The 14509-nt window shown below is 40.0% G+C and overlaps 1 protein-coding gene across 3 annotated transcripts; it reads left to right on the top strand.

Moving 5' to 3' along the window:
- Positions 1-12659, top strand: LOC147795881 (uncharacterized). Of its 3 annotated transcripts, none has more exons than XM_022226915.2 (5): positions 1-364; positions 6374-6463; positions 7013-7177; positions 7919-8035; positions 11637-12659. In XM_022226915.2, the coding sequence occupies exons 1-4, from the start codon at positions 286-288 to the stop codon at positions 8014-8016; spliced, it is 432 nt and encodes a 143-aa protein (XP_022082607.1). In that variant the 5' UTR covers positions 1-285; the 3' UTR covers positions 8017-8035; positions 11637-12659. The 3 variants fall into 3 exon arrangements, with proteins under 3 accessions (XP_022082607.1, XP_086986316.1, XP_022082606.1); XM_087130190.1 differs by lacking the exon at positions 1-364 and adding an exon at positions 429-645 and having other exon boundaries at positions 7919-8012; XM_022226914.2 differs by lacking the exon at positions 1-364 and adding an exon at positions 452-645.
- The last annotated feature ends 1850 nt before the right edge of the window (positions 12660-14509 follow it).

Genomic DNA, 14509 nt, shown 5'->3' with positions numbered 1-14509 from the left:
AGCACAATTTGTCGTTTTAAGTTGAATCAGGCGTAGGGGATAATCATTTGGGGCTGTGTGCAGTCCTAGGTGAACTTCCTTTCTTGTTCCTTGAATATCAACACTGCACTGCTGAAACTCTAGGGTGAATGTAGGCTACCAGACGCGGGTATTCAAGTTGATAAATGCATGCATGCATTAGTTTGGGACAGTAGTGTATAGGCCCAAAACACGTCTTTTATGAACGTGGCTGTAAACTGTGTGTGTACTAACCGCTTACTGCATGCATGAGTTGGAAACTGAAATATGACGTTGATCGATGTGTGGGTGGTCATATTCCGAAGTTTGTTCGAGGAAACGCCCAACAAATGTTATGTGTCACGTGGTGAGTGAACTATGGTATATTGACGTTGTGGTAGAATAATCCTTTCCTTGCAGAAATTGTCACTGGCAATTAACAGAGTATGGGTAACGAACCAACGTCCGGGACCAGCTAGATTCATGTCAGAGGGCATGCGTTATCATAATCCAGAGAACAATATTCACATGCACACCAGTTTTGTGTGCAGATGCACATAATCAACTGTCGTATATATGTAACCATGGACGAGAAACGAGAAACGGTATATGTACCCCCTTCCAAAAGAAAGAAAATACACAAAGAAGGTAGGTCATTTACAGCCTGCATTCGTTTTCATGTTAAAGTACCTCTGACATATGGATGATACAGCAGGATGTCAGCACAAAATAGGCTAAATGTGTTTCATTTAATATCGAGTTTGTACGCGGAAATTTCTGGTGGAGACATACGTTGCGATACGCTCTTTGGACTCATGGCTATAAAAGAGCTACATATAAAACAAGAAAACATGACAATAAATATCTAGAAGAAACCTTCGCGGGTTTCAAGTGAGAATTTTGTCCTTTATTGAAATATAATCCTAAATTTACGCGTAGAAGTGGGAATGAGTTTGAAATGATTTTTGCTGGCCTCTTTTCATCCACTGTCTGTATGGATGTAATGATAGCAAAATGGTGATAGCATACTGAGAGTTCGCGCCTTGCACGGGTTAGGTACCGGGGCAATGAAGACAAGTCGTTTTCATGAGAATAGAGTGGCCTCTTCGCTTCTAAGTTTTCAGGAGTCGTGGATGAATTAAACGACACTTTGTCGTTTTAACATGATTCAAAACTTGTAGTATTGTTAAAATCCAAACTGAGTCCGTCAAATTTGACTTGAACGTAGACACCACACTGAGCGAAGGTCGCATTGTGCGCGGCGAATCTCATTTTTTTTCTTGACGTTGACCGCTCTTGGGGGCTTTAAACATATGTAAGTCCAGAAGTCCCTAACGTAGCTAATCTTTTTGTTCTCACGCTAAAATAATGAGTAAACCCTACGGAATATTCTGATAAAAACCTTATGCCAGGTGGACGAAACTTTGCCATCCTCAAAAAGACCACAAAGCAAAGGTTCAATTAGCAATGCTACGTTGGATTCTCCATTAAACCCTACAATGGACGTCTTTCCCTTGCTGCACAACGTGGGTTTTCTCCGCGGTATGTAAATTTCCCCACTCAGAAAAGTATTACGGTGTATGGTTAGAAAGCTTATAGTATTGGTATTTCTTGTCAAGACGAATTACAAGAAGAAAGAGCTGTAATGATTGAAAAGCGGCATCTAGCTTGACCAAGACACGTTGGCGTGCCAGACGTGCGCCCTACGCTACCATTTTCAGTGTAGATAAATGTATGTGCGCCTATATACGCGTGCAAGTAATTGATGAGATTTTTTTCGGAATTGTTGTAAAGAATTGTTATGAAAAACAACATAAAAATACAAAAAAAAACAAACAAGAGAAATAGGCCCTTTGTCGTGCAGAACGAGAACCCGTGGTACGCTACATTTTCATGCTTCAGGGGAAATGCAGACGGCCAAAGTGTATCGTTTATGTAATGATGTTGGATTCATTTTCAGACCTAAGCTCTATTTGCGACTGGAATTAACTATTGGGGGCAGTGCAACACCCCCATCCGGCCACTACGTCCCTGTCTTTGTTTTATGGTAATTTGAGGAAAGTTGTAATTGCGTTTTCAAATTGGAATCCATGCTATCTTTGTACATTAGCCAAACGTTCTTCCAAGAATTGACTGAACCTTTGTATCATTTCTACTAAGCAACAATTTACAAGCTGAAAAAAAAAACAAAAACAAACAAAAACCAAACCCATGGAATCCATGCACGAGGTGGAAGTCTACCACGTACACTTGCAAGAATTGACCGTTTTCCTTTTCATAGATTTGCACGGAGGAGCATTGTGTAGAGGTTCAGACGTTAAGCGAAACGGTTTGATAAATATTTCAAGACCCTACTCACCAGTTCACTATCGTATTCCCTTTGGAACAGTACTTAGTGTCAGGTGAAATTCCGAGGGAGCACTTAGGCTTGTGCACATGTTGGGCAATACTTGGCTTTTTTAACAGGCAAAAGGAATGAGTGTTAAATCTGAAATGTACACAAACTAAGCGTAAAGACAAAGGAAAAGTAAAGCAAGAGTTTAGAACACCGAAATCATTTCACTGATATGACTGTATAAAGAGAGGAGAGATATTACTTCGTGTGAAGTTAATATATTTACTCTGGTACTAAATACATTTTGTCGTCTATTTCTATGCCATAGTGTACTTTAAAATTAAGGAAAGCGTCAAATTGCGATATGAAATGAAATCCATATGCGAGGTGCACTTTACGTGTACGTTAGCCAATCTTTCAAGAATGGACATTTTTTATGTTAGGTTTACCCGAATGAGCCGTGGGTAGAGGTTCTCATAATACGCAAAACTGTTCAGAAATATTCTCAGACCTTACCAAGCAGTTCATTCATTATCTTATCCCCTTTGCAAGCAAGAACAATTAATGTTTTTTTCTTTCAAGTGAATTATATGGAAAAAGCTCAAAGACACAGGAACCATAAACTCAGAAGCCCAAAATGGTTTCAATAAATATGCATTACACGATAGATCGTACTATAAAGGAAGTATATATAATGTTGTAATTCATGCAGTTCGCGAGCCATGTCTATTTAAGGTTTTTTGCAGTGAGGAATAATTCAACCGGAAATGGGGAACTGTTTAATGAGGATTCTAAACTATTTTTCTTTCTGTTGAACCAGGATGTCTCTGTAGGTTTTGGACTATATTTTGTGCATTTAGGGACATTTGAGTGGATGTGATGAATGATAGGGTGTGTGAGTTTTGGTCAACCAGCAGGCGGGGTTGGCCTGGATACTTGTGTTTCTCCCTTGATGCCCAATATAGACTCTGTGCCTGCATAAACACACTGTAGTCATACTTTAGGTTGTACCAGACCATGTTTATCTTCAGTTCTTCCTAATTTTGTACAAATTGTAGGTCATGAATATAATCGGATGTAGCTTAAAACTAATGAGTGCCTGCCCAATTTCCACAGGCCGGGTCTCTGACCCCAAACAATAAATCAGAAGAAGCACAGTTTAGCAGTGAAAGCCGTGAGTTTCTGGGAGTTCCACCAACCCACCAATCCCCCCCTACTCTCTGTTCCGCCCCGAACCTGTGTGCCTCCTTCCAAGAGCCCTGGAGTGGAATCTTCCCTCCAGGCAGGAACTCCACCCCCCTGTTGGAAGACCGCCAGCCCCCTCCGCACTTACAACACACAACTCGGACTACTGTTCAATGTATGAACGTGAAACTGAACGTGCTCTCTCCCCCCCTCCCCTCCTCCCCTCCCCCCTCTCTCCGCCTCTCTGTCCCTCTCTAATTGTTTTGGCTTACTTGCAAATGACCAAGTTTGTTATAACCTTCAGCTGCACGGTTTCAGACAATAAACAGCGCCTATATGTAGGCCTACAATGAGTATTTACTTCAACAAGTTAAATCTGGTGTTGCAATTAACAGCCACTGTTGTACAGGTGCTGAAAATATAATTGGCTTAAAATGTCTGTTTGACCAACTTGTTTTTATATTAGAAAATAATTCACAATATGGTTTCGTGAGAATGGTCGCTTTCTGTTCTGAACGGAATATCACACAACTGCATGGTTAATCATCGACAAAATGTATGTGACTGAGAACGCTCGATGGGGTATCTGTATACTTGAACTTTGGAACAAAACGGTCTTTGAATTTCCAAACTACATATTTGGTTTGGCCACACAGGGATATGCGCAAAAGGTATGCATGTACATGATACCTTAAAGGCCCCAAAAACATGATAAAGCGCATAGTTGAGTGCGATATGAAAATCCTAATATGTTTTGCTGCAAAGTCTTATATGGTGCATGTACTTTTCTTGTACACTCACACAATATATGTTAACAAAATAATTGGTAAGAAGAAATTGGTAAAATTATATTACTTTGACACCATTTTATTTAAATGTGGCCAAATGAAATACACAACTATTCTGTAATTTGAAACTAACTTGTTTAAATGTTATTTAGTAATGAATTTCCACAAGTTATGTACGGTCAAACTGGTTCTGTAAAGTTAACAAAATATTACGTAAAAGATATAATTTGTTGTGTTAATGTAAGTGGCACAATGGGTGCTTATCACCATGTTTGGGGATTCATGGTGGACGTGTGTACGTCAACTCAAAAGCTTCAAGACGGAAATATGAAGAAAGTTGTGTCGGAGTGCAGTTTTGACAACCTCCACGAACATTTGAAGATAAACAATACTGTATGAGTCTGCCCAAACGTTTTTGAATTCAAAATGCAATTGCCACCTTCCTTCAATCATCCTATTAAGACCAGTGTAAAACACAATTTATCTTTCACTATTCCTTCGCCCGTGCAGTCAGACTGCACGCGGCCACACCACATGTACATGTATGTATGCTACCGATACATGGGCCACAAAACCCTCCAGCCTTCCACCGCATTACTCTCTAAATTAACTTCCAAATATCTCCTTTTAAAGATTCATTCATTTCCTCTAATCTGCCATCAAACTGGTCCATAATCACAAGCGTATAAAATGAGGGGAATAAACGTTTACAAATATTCCATTAAGTGGCAAAATAAAGCAATGCAAATTACAGCAAAGAGAATTGAAACGGTTACCTGTGGAAATTGGGCAGGCGCTACCGTGCAGCCCACGCCGTCAAAGAGAGATATATTTAACGAATACAATACATGTCTGATAAACAATTCAACTAAGAGAACAGGGTTTGGCTATTTGACTACAGAAATTTTAGACGGCAAAATTTTAATAAAATAACATCCGAACTACATGTACAAAATTCAAATAAGTTGAAGTTCGTTTGTTGTGTGTGACCTCCAGTGAGTGTTTTGGTTAACTCCGGCAGAGATAGCATTGCAATAGTATAAATGAGCAATATGTATACAATTTTGTTCGACAAAAATCAAGGCAAGTATAATATACGGAATATCCTAAAATGGTTAATTACAAAATCACAAAATTGTATTCCCCATTCCACCACTTTGTACCTCCCTACATAAGTATGACGTCACGTGACACGCAACTGAAAATATATCAGGGGACAGTGTTCACTTGGGCACGGCTTGCAGATTGAATAAAAGCAATACCGCAATAGTGATATTCACTAATGTGTTTCAAAAAGAACAAAACATGAACTTAAAAACTAAGAAGAAACAGGGGCAGTTTTGATGTTACAAGCTCGCAAGCAGTTGGTGGTTCACAAAGTAGGTGAATATTGTTTTAATCAGGCAGTGCGTTGAAATTGGCATCTATATATATTGTACACTGCAGTAAACTCAGTAGAAAATAAATCAAATGAATGAATAATAAAATCTGGTACAAATGTCGTTTTATTTCATCCTGTTCGAACATAAATGGGGTCTTTTTTTTCTCCATTTGGTTGGCCGGTCGAGTCCAGTCTTTCATATTTCATATTTTGGGATCAAATTTAAAATGGACTTTAAATTAAATTAATTAATGCTGTTCTCGACATGCACATTCGATTGCTCCATCGTTAGGCGACATCAAGCATTGCAAGCGAAGTGGTTATAAAAATGTCCGAATTGCTTCCCATAGAAGCCAAGCAGCTATAGAGGATTAACTTATTTTTTTCGGTTTGTGAAAGTAGAAAGCAAAAAGTCAGGTAAACTGTCAGGTGATGTTTAGCTAATCAACACGGTTGATGATATAAATTGCAAAAGCTTTTATGTTAAGAGTTTAATTTAATATAAAAACATATACATAAAAACATAACTGTTTTAGTAGTTCATATTTTTGGCACGCAAGATGACTTTTGAATGTATGTTTTTGCATCCCCATAAAATCTTTCATTGTTCGAGATTTTCATTATATATTTACAAGATATTATCCCTTTCTGTTTCTTTGATCCCGCCCGGATGAAATAATGAGCAAGGTTCAGACACCGGTATCGACGATGACGATAGAGAAAATGATATGTCGCTTCGTCAACTCGGGTGCCCACCCGAGGAAAGATTACCGGAAGGTATGTGGAGACCTAAAAAGACTTTTTTCCTTGTTTTGTTGATATGGATGTGCTTCTGTGATCAAGCACGTCATAGTTTTGTCATGATGACGCCAACAATCAAAAATTCGAATCACATGTAGCAAAGTCATTGGCTTAAATCTGAATACCAATTCTAACAACATGAAAATTATTAGCTTTTTGGGGGTAGATGGTTCTGGCCCTAATTTGTCATCTAAAATGCTTCGTGACAGATTTTATGTATCTGTAAAGCAACCTAAGCAAAGACAGCTTGGAGGTCAGATTTGAACACCATGTTAACACCTGAAACGCAGCTCTCCAACATTAATGCCACACAATTTTAGCAACCGCTATTGGCTGCTTATCCCGGTGATACACCTATGCATTCAGCAGCAACAAAAACAGTGAGCCAAGCAATCTTGAATAAACTAATTTAAACATGGAACCCATCTGAGAAGTGTTAGATACTGAAGTGGCCTGTCCGAACTAGATCTTGGACTTGATCCAACAAACGTTTATCATTTTTTATTTCTTGTTTTGCCTATTTAGGCGGGCTGCTCATGCAGCAGCCTGTAAATGTTCTCATCGAGGTGGTCAACCAATTGCGAAACGAGTTGAGAACCCACGTTACCACCGTTAACAATACAAAAGGCGACGGGAACGTGATTATCAATGGTGGAACTACCAACGTTTATAAACAGGAACTGCCATCAGGTCAGATTATTACATAAATGAGATCTAAATTAAAGGCTTCATCCGATGTAGGCTTTTTAACTTCTTAAGAGCCGTTGCGCTTCAGTTAACCTAATTTTTCACTTTTCTTTGCTATCTTAAGGTATTTTGGTGCCCTTTTGGTTTTTATTGCTGATGCATATTTTCATATTTATGGGGAAAACAATGGTGTCATTTCAGGGACAAACCCTAAAAGTTGCATTGATTACTTTGTGCTGTTATAATTTGTTTCTTTGGTGGTTCACCATTACATGAGTGTATAAAGCAACAGGCAACCCTCTCTCTTAAATCTTTTAAGTGAGCTAATTTTGAGTTCACAATTGGAACAGAAATTAAGTCAGCGCCGTCTTGCCTGGTTCGACACATCAATGGCGCTCTGTACTGTATGGAAAAACACAAGTAATTGCAATTGTGTTAAAAAAACCTCATTTTCAACACAAGTAAGCCCCAAATAATGTCTTCACCCATCAAAAAAGCGTGAAGTTGCACAGAAGGTGTGTCAGAGAAACTTCATCGCCTGAGTGCGCTATGTTAAGGAAATTAAAATGTAGGCCTATCTCTCTATTTGAGAGGGGAAGGAATACACAACTAGCCTTGTTCCTTTTTTTTCCTTTAAGTGGGGGTTTGGACATTAGGACCCCTTTTGCAGTTGCCTCAATTTGCATAATTGACGGAAGTTGCTTGTATTTGATATCGTGGGTGCATTGTCTTTGTTTTCTGCAGGTTCTTCAAAGGTGTCAGCTGAGGTGGCTAGGATATCCACTGCAGATTTCTATTCTGAGGGAGGTCCAAGGCCACCCCAGGGTGGAGGTCCACGGTAGGGATCCCAACAACCGATAGGTAGGAATTCAGCGAGCATGGACTGATGCTCAGACATGATCAAAAGATATTACTGATTATATACAGAAGTATTCCAAACAGCGTCCTGTTTTGTTACCCAAGACACTGAACTACTTTGAGAAGTTATTTGGAACAGAAATGTTAATTAAAGAGCAACCCCAACAGTGGTGGGAAAAATATGAGGAATACGTTATAATATACTCACATGTTACTAAGTAATAAAGTATATATGTAAAGTGGCACACTGGCTTCTGAATAAATAGTAATAATGCGACAAACATATGGACCAATTCTGCTGGTTTTTCAAACCTTCCACGTTTGTACCGTTAGTGGCGCCACGCAGAAACGCTTTTTTTGATCACGTACCACAGTGGAAGCAAAAAAGTCATGACACCGCAGGACCTGGTTTCGTGGATATGTTTTCGTAGAAAGGCCTGCACGCCTGAGCTGCCAGCCTAGTCTGACACTTTTTTCGGAATAAAATAACAACATAAAAAGCATTGAAAACTTATGATCTTCATTCTGAACTTAGAAACCCGTATTTATCAAATGATCTTGGTCTCCTTCACCGCCTCATTCATCACCGGTGGCCCAATCGTCAGCCCGATCGGGATCCCGTTGGCGCTCCGGTGGCCCGATGGGTTCTAAGCGGTAAGGCTCTGCACCTCAGACTTCGGACAGTGTGCTTGTATACATGCAACTGTAACTACACGTGTTGCCCTACTACGTGTAATTCTGTGCATAGACATGACCGCGCCGGCTCTGTGCGTACTTGCACCAGCCGGAGAACCGTTTCCACTGTGCTACGTCGACAAAATATTGGAAATGCCGTATTCATGATATGTAACTAAAGCGATAACAACACGCTCCTTTCACAAAAGCTAGCCATGGGCCCAGACGTATATAAGTAAATCTAGCAATGCCCTTCATCAGCTTATAAGTTATAGAGATCATTGAGTCCACTAGCGGCCATTTTACCGAGCCAAATACAAAGCCTGCTCGGCAGTGCCCACCTTTGTTCTCCCTGGCGTCAAGAGGCAGGCCTACAATGGCAAGCGAGCCAACCTGCACATTTGTCTTCGGCTAGGTAAATGGCCGCTGGTTGTTCTTCAATATCATTAAAAGGCATTGCAAGTCCATTTTTCATATACGTCCGCGGCCATGGCGCTCGGCAGAAACGGGTCTAAAAAGTGAGTTTTTAAAACCTAATTTATTGCTGAACCTGGGTTTATGTGGCATAAATGCCTATAATAGGGTCCAAGTAAACATACTACGGCCAGATTTCCTATTTTCCTCCACCGTTGGGGTTGCTCTTTAATTAAGGAGCGTTTTTTTTCAGAGGTAGATCCTTTGCTCAGTTTCACAAACGTTCGCCAGTTCCGCAAAATAATAGTGCCATTTGTAAAGGCAAGGCATGTTTTTCCGACACGGACGATTGCGTGCGTGTGATGCAACAATTTGCGTGGGGTTGGAGGTATGAAAACTCTATTTCCGAAACTAGGCAAAAATCGTCCAGCTACTTTGCATCTAAAAGATACGAATTTGAAAGGAGTACACGCATATCGTATTTTGTATGGCTGGATTACAAATAATTACGATTACAAAAAGGTCATTGGTTTGATAAATATCACCGCAATGATCGCTTCAAAGAGCCACAAACGTGTAACACCACGCAAAACGTGCACACGCAGCTAGTCGCGAAAGGTGAAAAAGCCGTTGCCGTACTTCGTGATTTGCTGTGGTTGTTCCGTAAGTGAAATTATATTTCCGTAATGCATAAGTGAACTATCTGACCGAAATGCAAACAAAGTCCTCTACGATTCCATCTTTCTGAAAACAAAGTTCATTTACTCAACTGTTCGAAACCGGGCAAATTGCGAAACCGAGCAATCGAACTTTGATGCTAGATCAACGTTGCTAAGTCATGCTTGTTAAATTGCGTCAGAATTCGGCGTCTGGGATATGTTCTCGCATTCAGTCGAATGCAGCTCCGCGATTGTAACGCAATGTAACGATGCATACGGCGCTCGTGTGTCAGGTCATCGCTTGCGTGCTAGACGCAAAACAAGTCATCGCTTGCGTGGTAGACGTGAAACAAGTCGAATTTACAACACTCTTCCAACAAGGAGCTCTTTAAAAAAAATTGCAGTGCGCGCTCCATATTCTAAATAAGCAGTACATTGACAAGAATGTAATATAAATACGTGCTCTGGAATATGTGATTGCCGAACAGCAAGGTACTCAGTTACCAAAAGCTCGGCAATCACATATTCCAGAGCACTGATTTTTATATTACATTCTTGTGTCACTATTCTAATCCCAGTGCTACGCAGCCCTTCCATATTTCTACGTACACAGGACTCGTTTGCCGACATGGGCACGTATCCATTGTGGGCGGAAGTAACCTAAAAGTGCCTGGAAGTGATATAACCACGTGCATTTAAACATGTTTTGCAGTGACCAGAATGTGCTTCTGTGACTTGTTTCCTACGTATCAAACGCAAGCCTACTCAGCAATACGAACACCGCGCACACGTGTGCGCCTGGCATAGTGATTTTTCCATGGTGACAATGACGGTCGTTGCTTCAGGTCATGCGACGAGTACGCACGCTAGGTTATATAATTATAGAACTCCATGAATCTTCCCCACCAGCAACCCTTTAACATTACGTACATGTACAGTAAACGGTTGTCACCCTCGAGCATTTCCTTTTTACATCCCAGCGTAGGAAATATTCATTTTTGCTTTATGTAAACCGGCAGGAAGGAAGTTTAACTGTATGCAGTGTTTGCCCGAGCGAGCGTGCAGTGTGTGTTGTCCATATGATTTTGTGACATCACTTTACGGGCAACAAACAGTAACCAATTCAACAGTCACATCACGTGCCTCCACTTCAAATTAGACTCCACTTCGTCTCCAGTCGCAAGTGCGTCATTTTTAAAAAAAAAATTCCCAGGCTGTGGTGTAATAGGGAAACGCGTTGCGCTCCGCTGCTCGCATAACTTCTTATAAAGCTGTGCTCATTTTTCACTAGTTGGTAAGTCTGACTTGACGGGTTAGCCAATCAGCCCCCCGTCAATGATATGCAGTTATTCATAATTGCGTATTGTGTACGTAATGCGTATTGCATAATGTGTACGGAATTTCAACCAATCAAAGTAACCAGACTTGTAGTCTCGTTCATTCTCATAGAGGTGTGAACGATGTAAGTGTACAAATGGCTGGTAGATTCGTCAAGACGGTATTTCTGAACTCACAGTAAAAAGTGGATACAAAAAGGCGCGAAGCAAGTAACGACGCGCAGCCTCCATATCCAAAGCATAAAAACAAGACAACTTCACGAAAGATTCCCATTTAAGTCAAGTATACTTGCGTGCACATCTAATGGACATTTTATGCGTCTGTAGATGCCCTTCTTTTAGTTTATTCGAAACGACATTTTGCCAGAAAGATGATTTTACTGCCTGGTGTTCACTCCCTCAACCATCTTTCAACCAAGTTTGCATTTCAGTAAAAGTTTCTTCAGTTTCTTTTTGGACGATTACAAGTAAAATATCTAAGAAATACTCTTGACTTTCCGGACTTTCTTATTTCAACAGCTGATCGGGTGGACCTGTCTGCAGAGCCCAAGACATTAAAATGGAATGCTAGCAACGGGAAACAGATCAGTTTGAAACGTTTAATTAGTCCAGAGCGCTTCATGTATTTTACTTCTTTTACTGAGAAGGAGTTTCATTTTCTTGTAGAGAAGTTTGAAGCTTGTGAAATATTTCAGGAATGGGAAGCAGGTAAAACGGAGTCACGTTTTTCGTTTCAAGATCATTTGTTGATAGGGTTAATTAAAGTAAAACATAATTCTGACTTTGAATTCTTGGCCAATTGGTTTGAAATAGACGAGCAAGACTGCAAACAAATATTTCATAACTGGCTCCAATTTATGTCCAAAGTTCCAAAATACGTTGAATGGTCAAGCAGAGATTCTGTTTCTGGACGCATACCTGAGAGGTTTAGGAAAAAGTTCCCGAATACATTTGCTGTAGTGAACGAAATAAATATAACTACTGGCTGTAACAGAAAGTCAAATTCATCGAAGGCGTTATTGTGTGTAGATCCTAGTGGATCAGTTCTTTATGCTTCGGATGTATATACCGGATCGTTGTCAGCTAAACACAGTAGTGACAAAACTGATTTACTGACAGTGTTAAAGAAAAACCTAAAACGTGGAAAACTGAAAAAGGGTGATATAATCGTTATGAACAGATCTTTGAAGATTAGAAATAGTGTACTTCAGCTTGGCTTAAAAGTAAGAGAGAATATGGCTTGTAGAGAAGAGGCTAAGAGGGGAATTCGTGAATTTAAAATATTGACAGAAACAGGTGGTTTGTACGTAAAAGAGATATGGAATGCTTGCTACTTTTTGTTATTTTTAAGAACCAAAATGAAGCACTTTGTATAAAAAAGGCATTGGGCGTCACTGAAGTTGGTATAGGTTTGAAGTTTTCAGACTCTCAGAGAGATATCTTTAGGTCTGTCTTACCTTTAGGCGTTTTCACTTTTTAGGAGTCAACGGTAGAAATTGTAAAATGTTGGTACGAAATAAATGTAGCTTTGCATGATTTTTATCGTGTGTCTTTAGTTTGCATTGACTTGTCCAATTGAAGAACTTTAAGTTGAATGGTACTATTGCTGGACGGAATCTTATCAAAGAAAATCTACACCAGACGTAAGTAGCTTTGCATGAACATTCCAGAGAATATCACGTTGTTAAAGTGGTACTGAAAAAGAAAACCTTCTTTCCTCAATTATAACCTTAATACGGGACAAGACCATCTTTCAAACTTAACACGAAAAAATGCTCACTTTCCCGTTTATGGTTGACAAACTACCCCAAACATGGGATTCTGCGAGTCCCTTTTTCGCCGGTTTAAGAAACGCTTAGAAATGTATTGATGATACGCTGGTGACGCCAAAACGTCATGGTGATACACGGTAAAAAGCGTGTGTATTTCACACAAGTTTCGTTGTAGAGGCTATCTCAAAATGTAATGTTTTTGCGCGGTTCCTGTATACTATGTTGATGTTTCCATCCATCACGTTCAAATGCATGATTTGTTGTGCTTTTGTCATAAGACAAAACATACCCCGGTCTTGCGCTGTTGGTAGTTTCGGACAGGAATCTCGTAGACTTGTTCTTGACGTTTCAGTGCAAAGCTGTGTTGAATCGATTGTTCCCAGACAGTGCATTTTTAAGGGTAGATTTTAAATCTTCCAGGTTGTTGCAAATGAAAAATACTGTGGCGAGGACTTTCAAGGACTGCTTCGAAAATATCCAATGTCTGCAAAGCACCCCGAACTGAGAAAAGCGACGCATAAACCTCGCCGACTGCTTGTGTTGTTTCATTTGCCAGTACGATGTACGGTGCTGTGCTGTTGGATCACCGCCATGCAGGTTTGTCGTTGGGATCACCACAGCCCCGCCGCGTAACACTGCCTGGTTGCTTGCCGTCGTCCTCATTCATCGACGAGTAATTGGTTACTTTCACAGCAATTGAAGCTACTCACTTTCACGAGAAGAATCCTATATGTGTTTATCTCTTTCCCTTCGACACATTGTGGGCATGGCAATAAACAAGCCCGCACGCTATAGGCCTACTTAAACTGCACATGGAAACATGGTACATGTAGCCCACGATTCAGTCCAAGATTCCGGTCTTGATACTGAATCCTACGCTGATCGCCTTATTATATGAAAAGTCTGTTCCCTCATTGCAAGTAAACTCTTCAATGTCTTGTACTCCAAATCTCACAATTATTTTGACCATATAAGAGTAAGATTTTAGGTTTATACATCTTAGATATTAATGTGTAATATTTTACATTTTCTACACGTCATCAAAACTCATTTAAGGCATTCTGGGGCGGGGCCACATCGACACCAGCTTACACGTAGCTTTGTGTGTGCTTCATGCATGCCTGCTGTGCCTTTCTCCCCATGACGTCATCAACTCAACGTATTAAATTTGACTTCACGTTTTTCCGAAATCGGCCCAGTTAGTTTTGAAATGAAATCGCCTCTTATTTCTCTCACGTTTATTTTCAGGAAATAAATTCACTGTATACTTGTTTCTCTGTGGCCAATCTACCTCCCACACCCTAGATGTCGAAGTAGTTGAAGCCTTTTTAATACCACTTTATTAAGGAGCTTGGCGTTTATTAAACTTCTTGCTCTGTTTTTAAACCATTTAGAAAACAATGTCAAATGCTATTTTGTTCAGTACTTTTGATGGAACTGCACAGAAGATATGTGATTATGAGAAGTGTAAACTGTCAGATATGCAGTGAGGACATTTGTGATTTTTTTTTTCGATTAGCCAATGTTTGCTATTGACGCGTAGCAGATCATCTGATAGAACCATTTAGGTTACATGTATTTGCAAAATATATGAAAGGTTTCTACCTTGACGTTTCTGGC

This window comes from Acanthaster planci, linkage group LG20, assembly GCF_054643075.1.
Source record: "Acanthaster planci isolate LZ-2023a linkage group LG20, COTS_SCS, whole genome shotgun sequence".
Lineage (NCBI taxonomy): Eukaryota > Metazoa > Echinodermata > Asteroidea > Valvatida > Acanthasteridae > Acanthaster > Acanthaster planci.
Note: the sequence above shows the minus strand (reverse complement) of the source record. Positions and strands in the feature narration are given on the sequence as shown.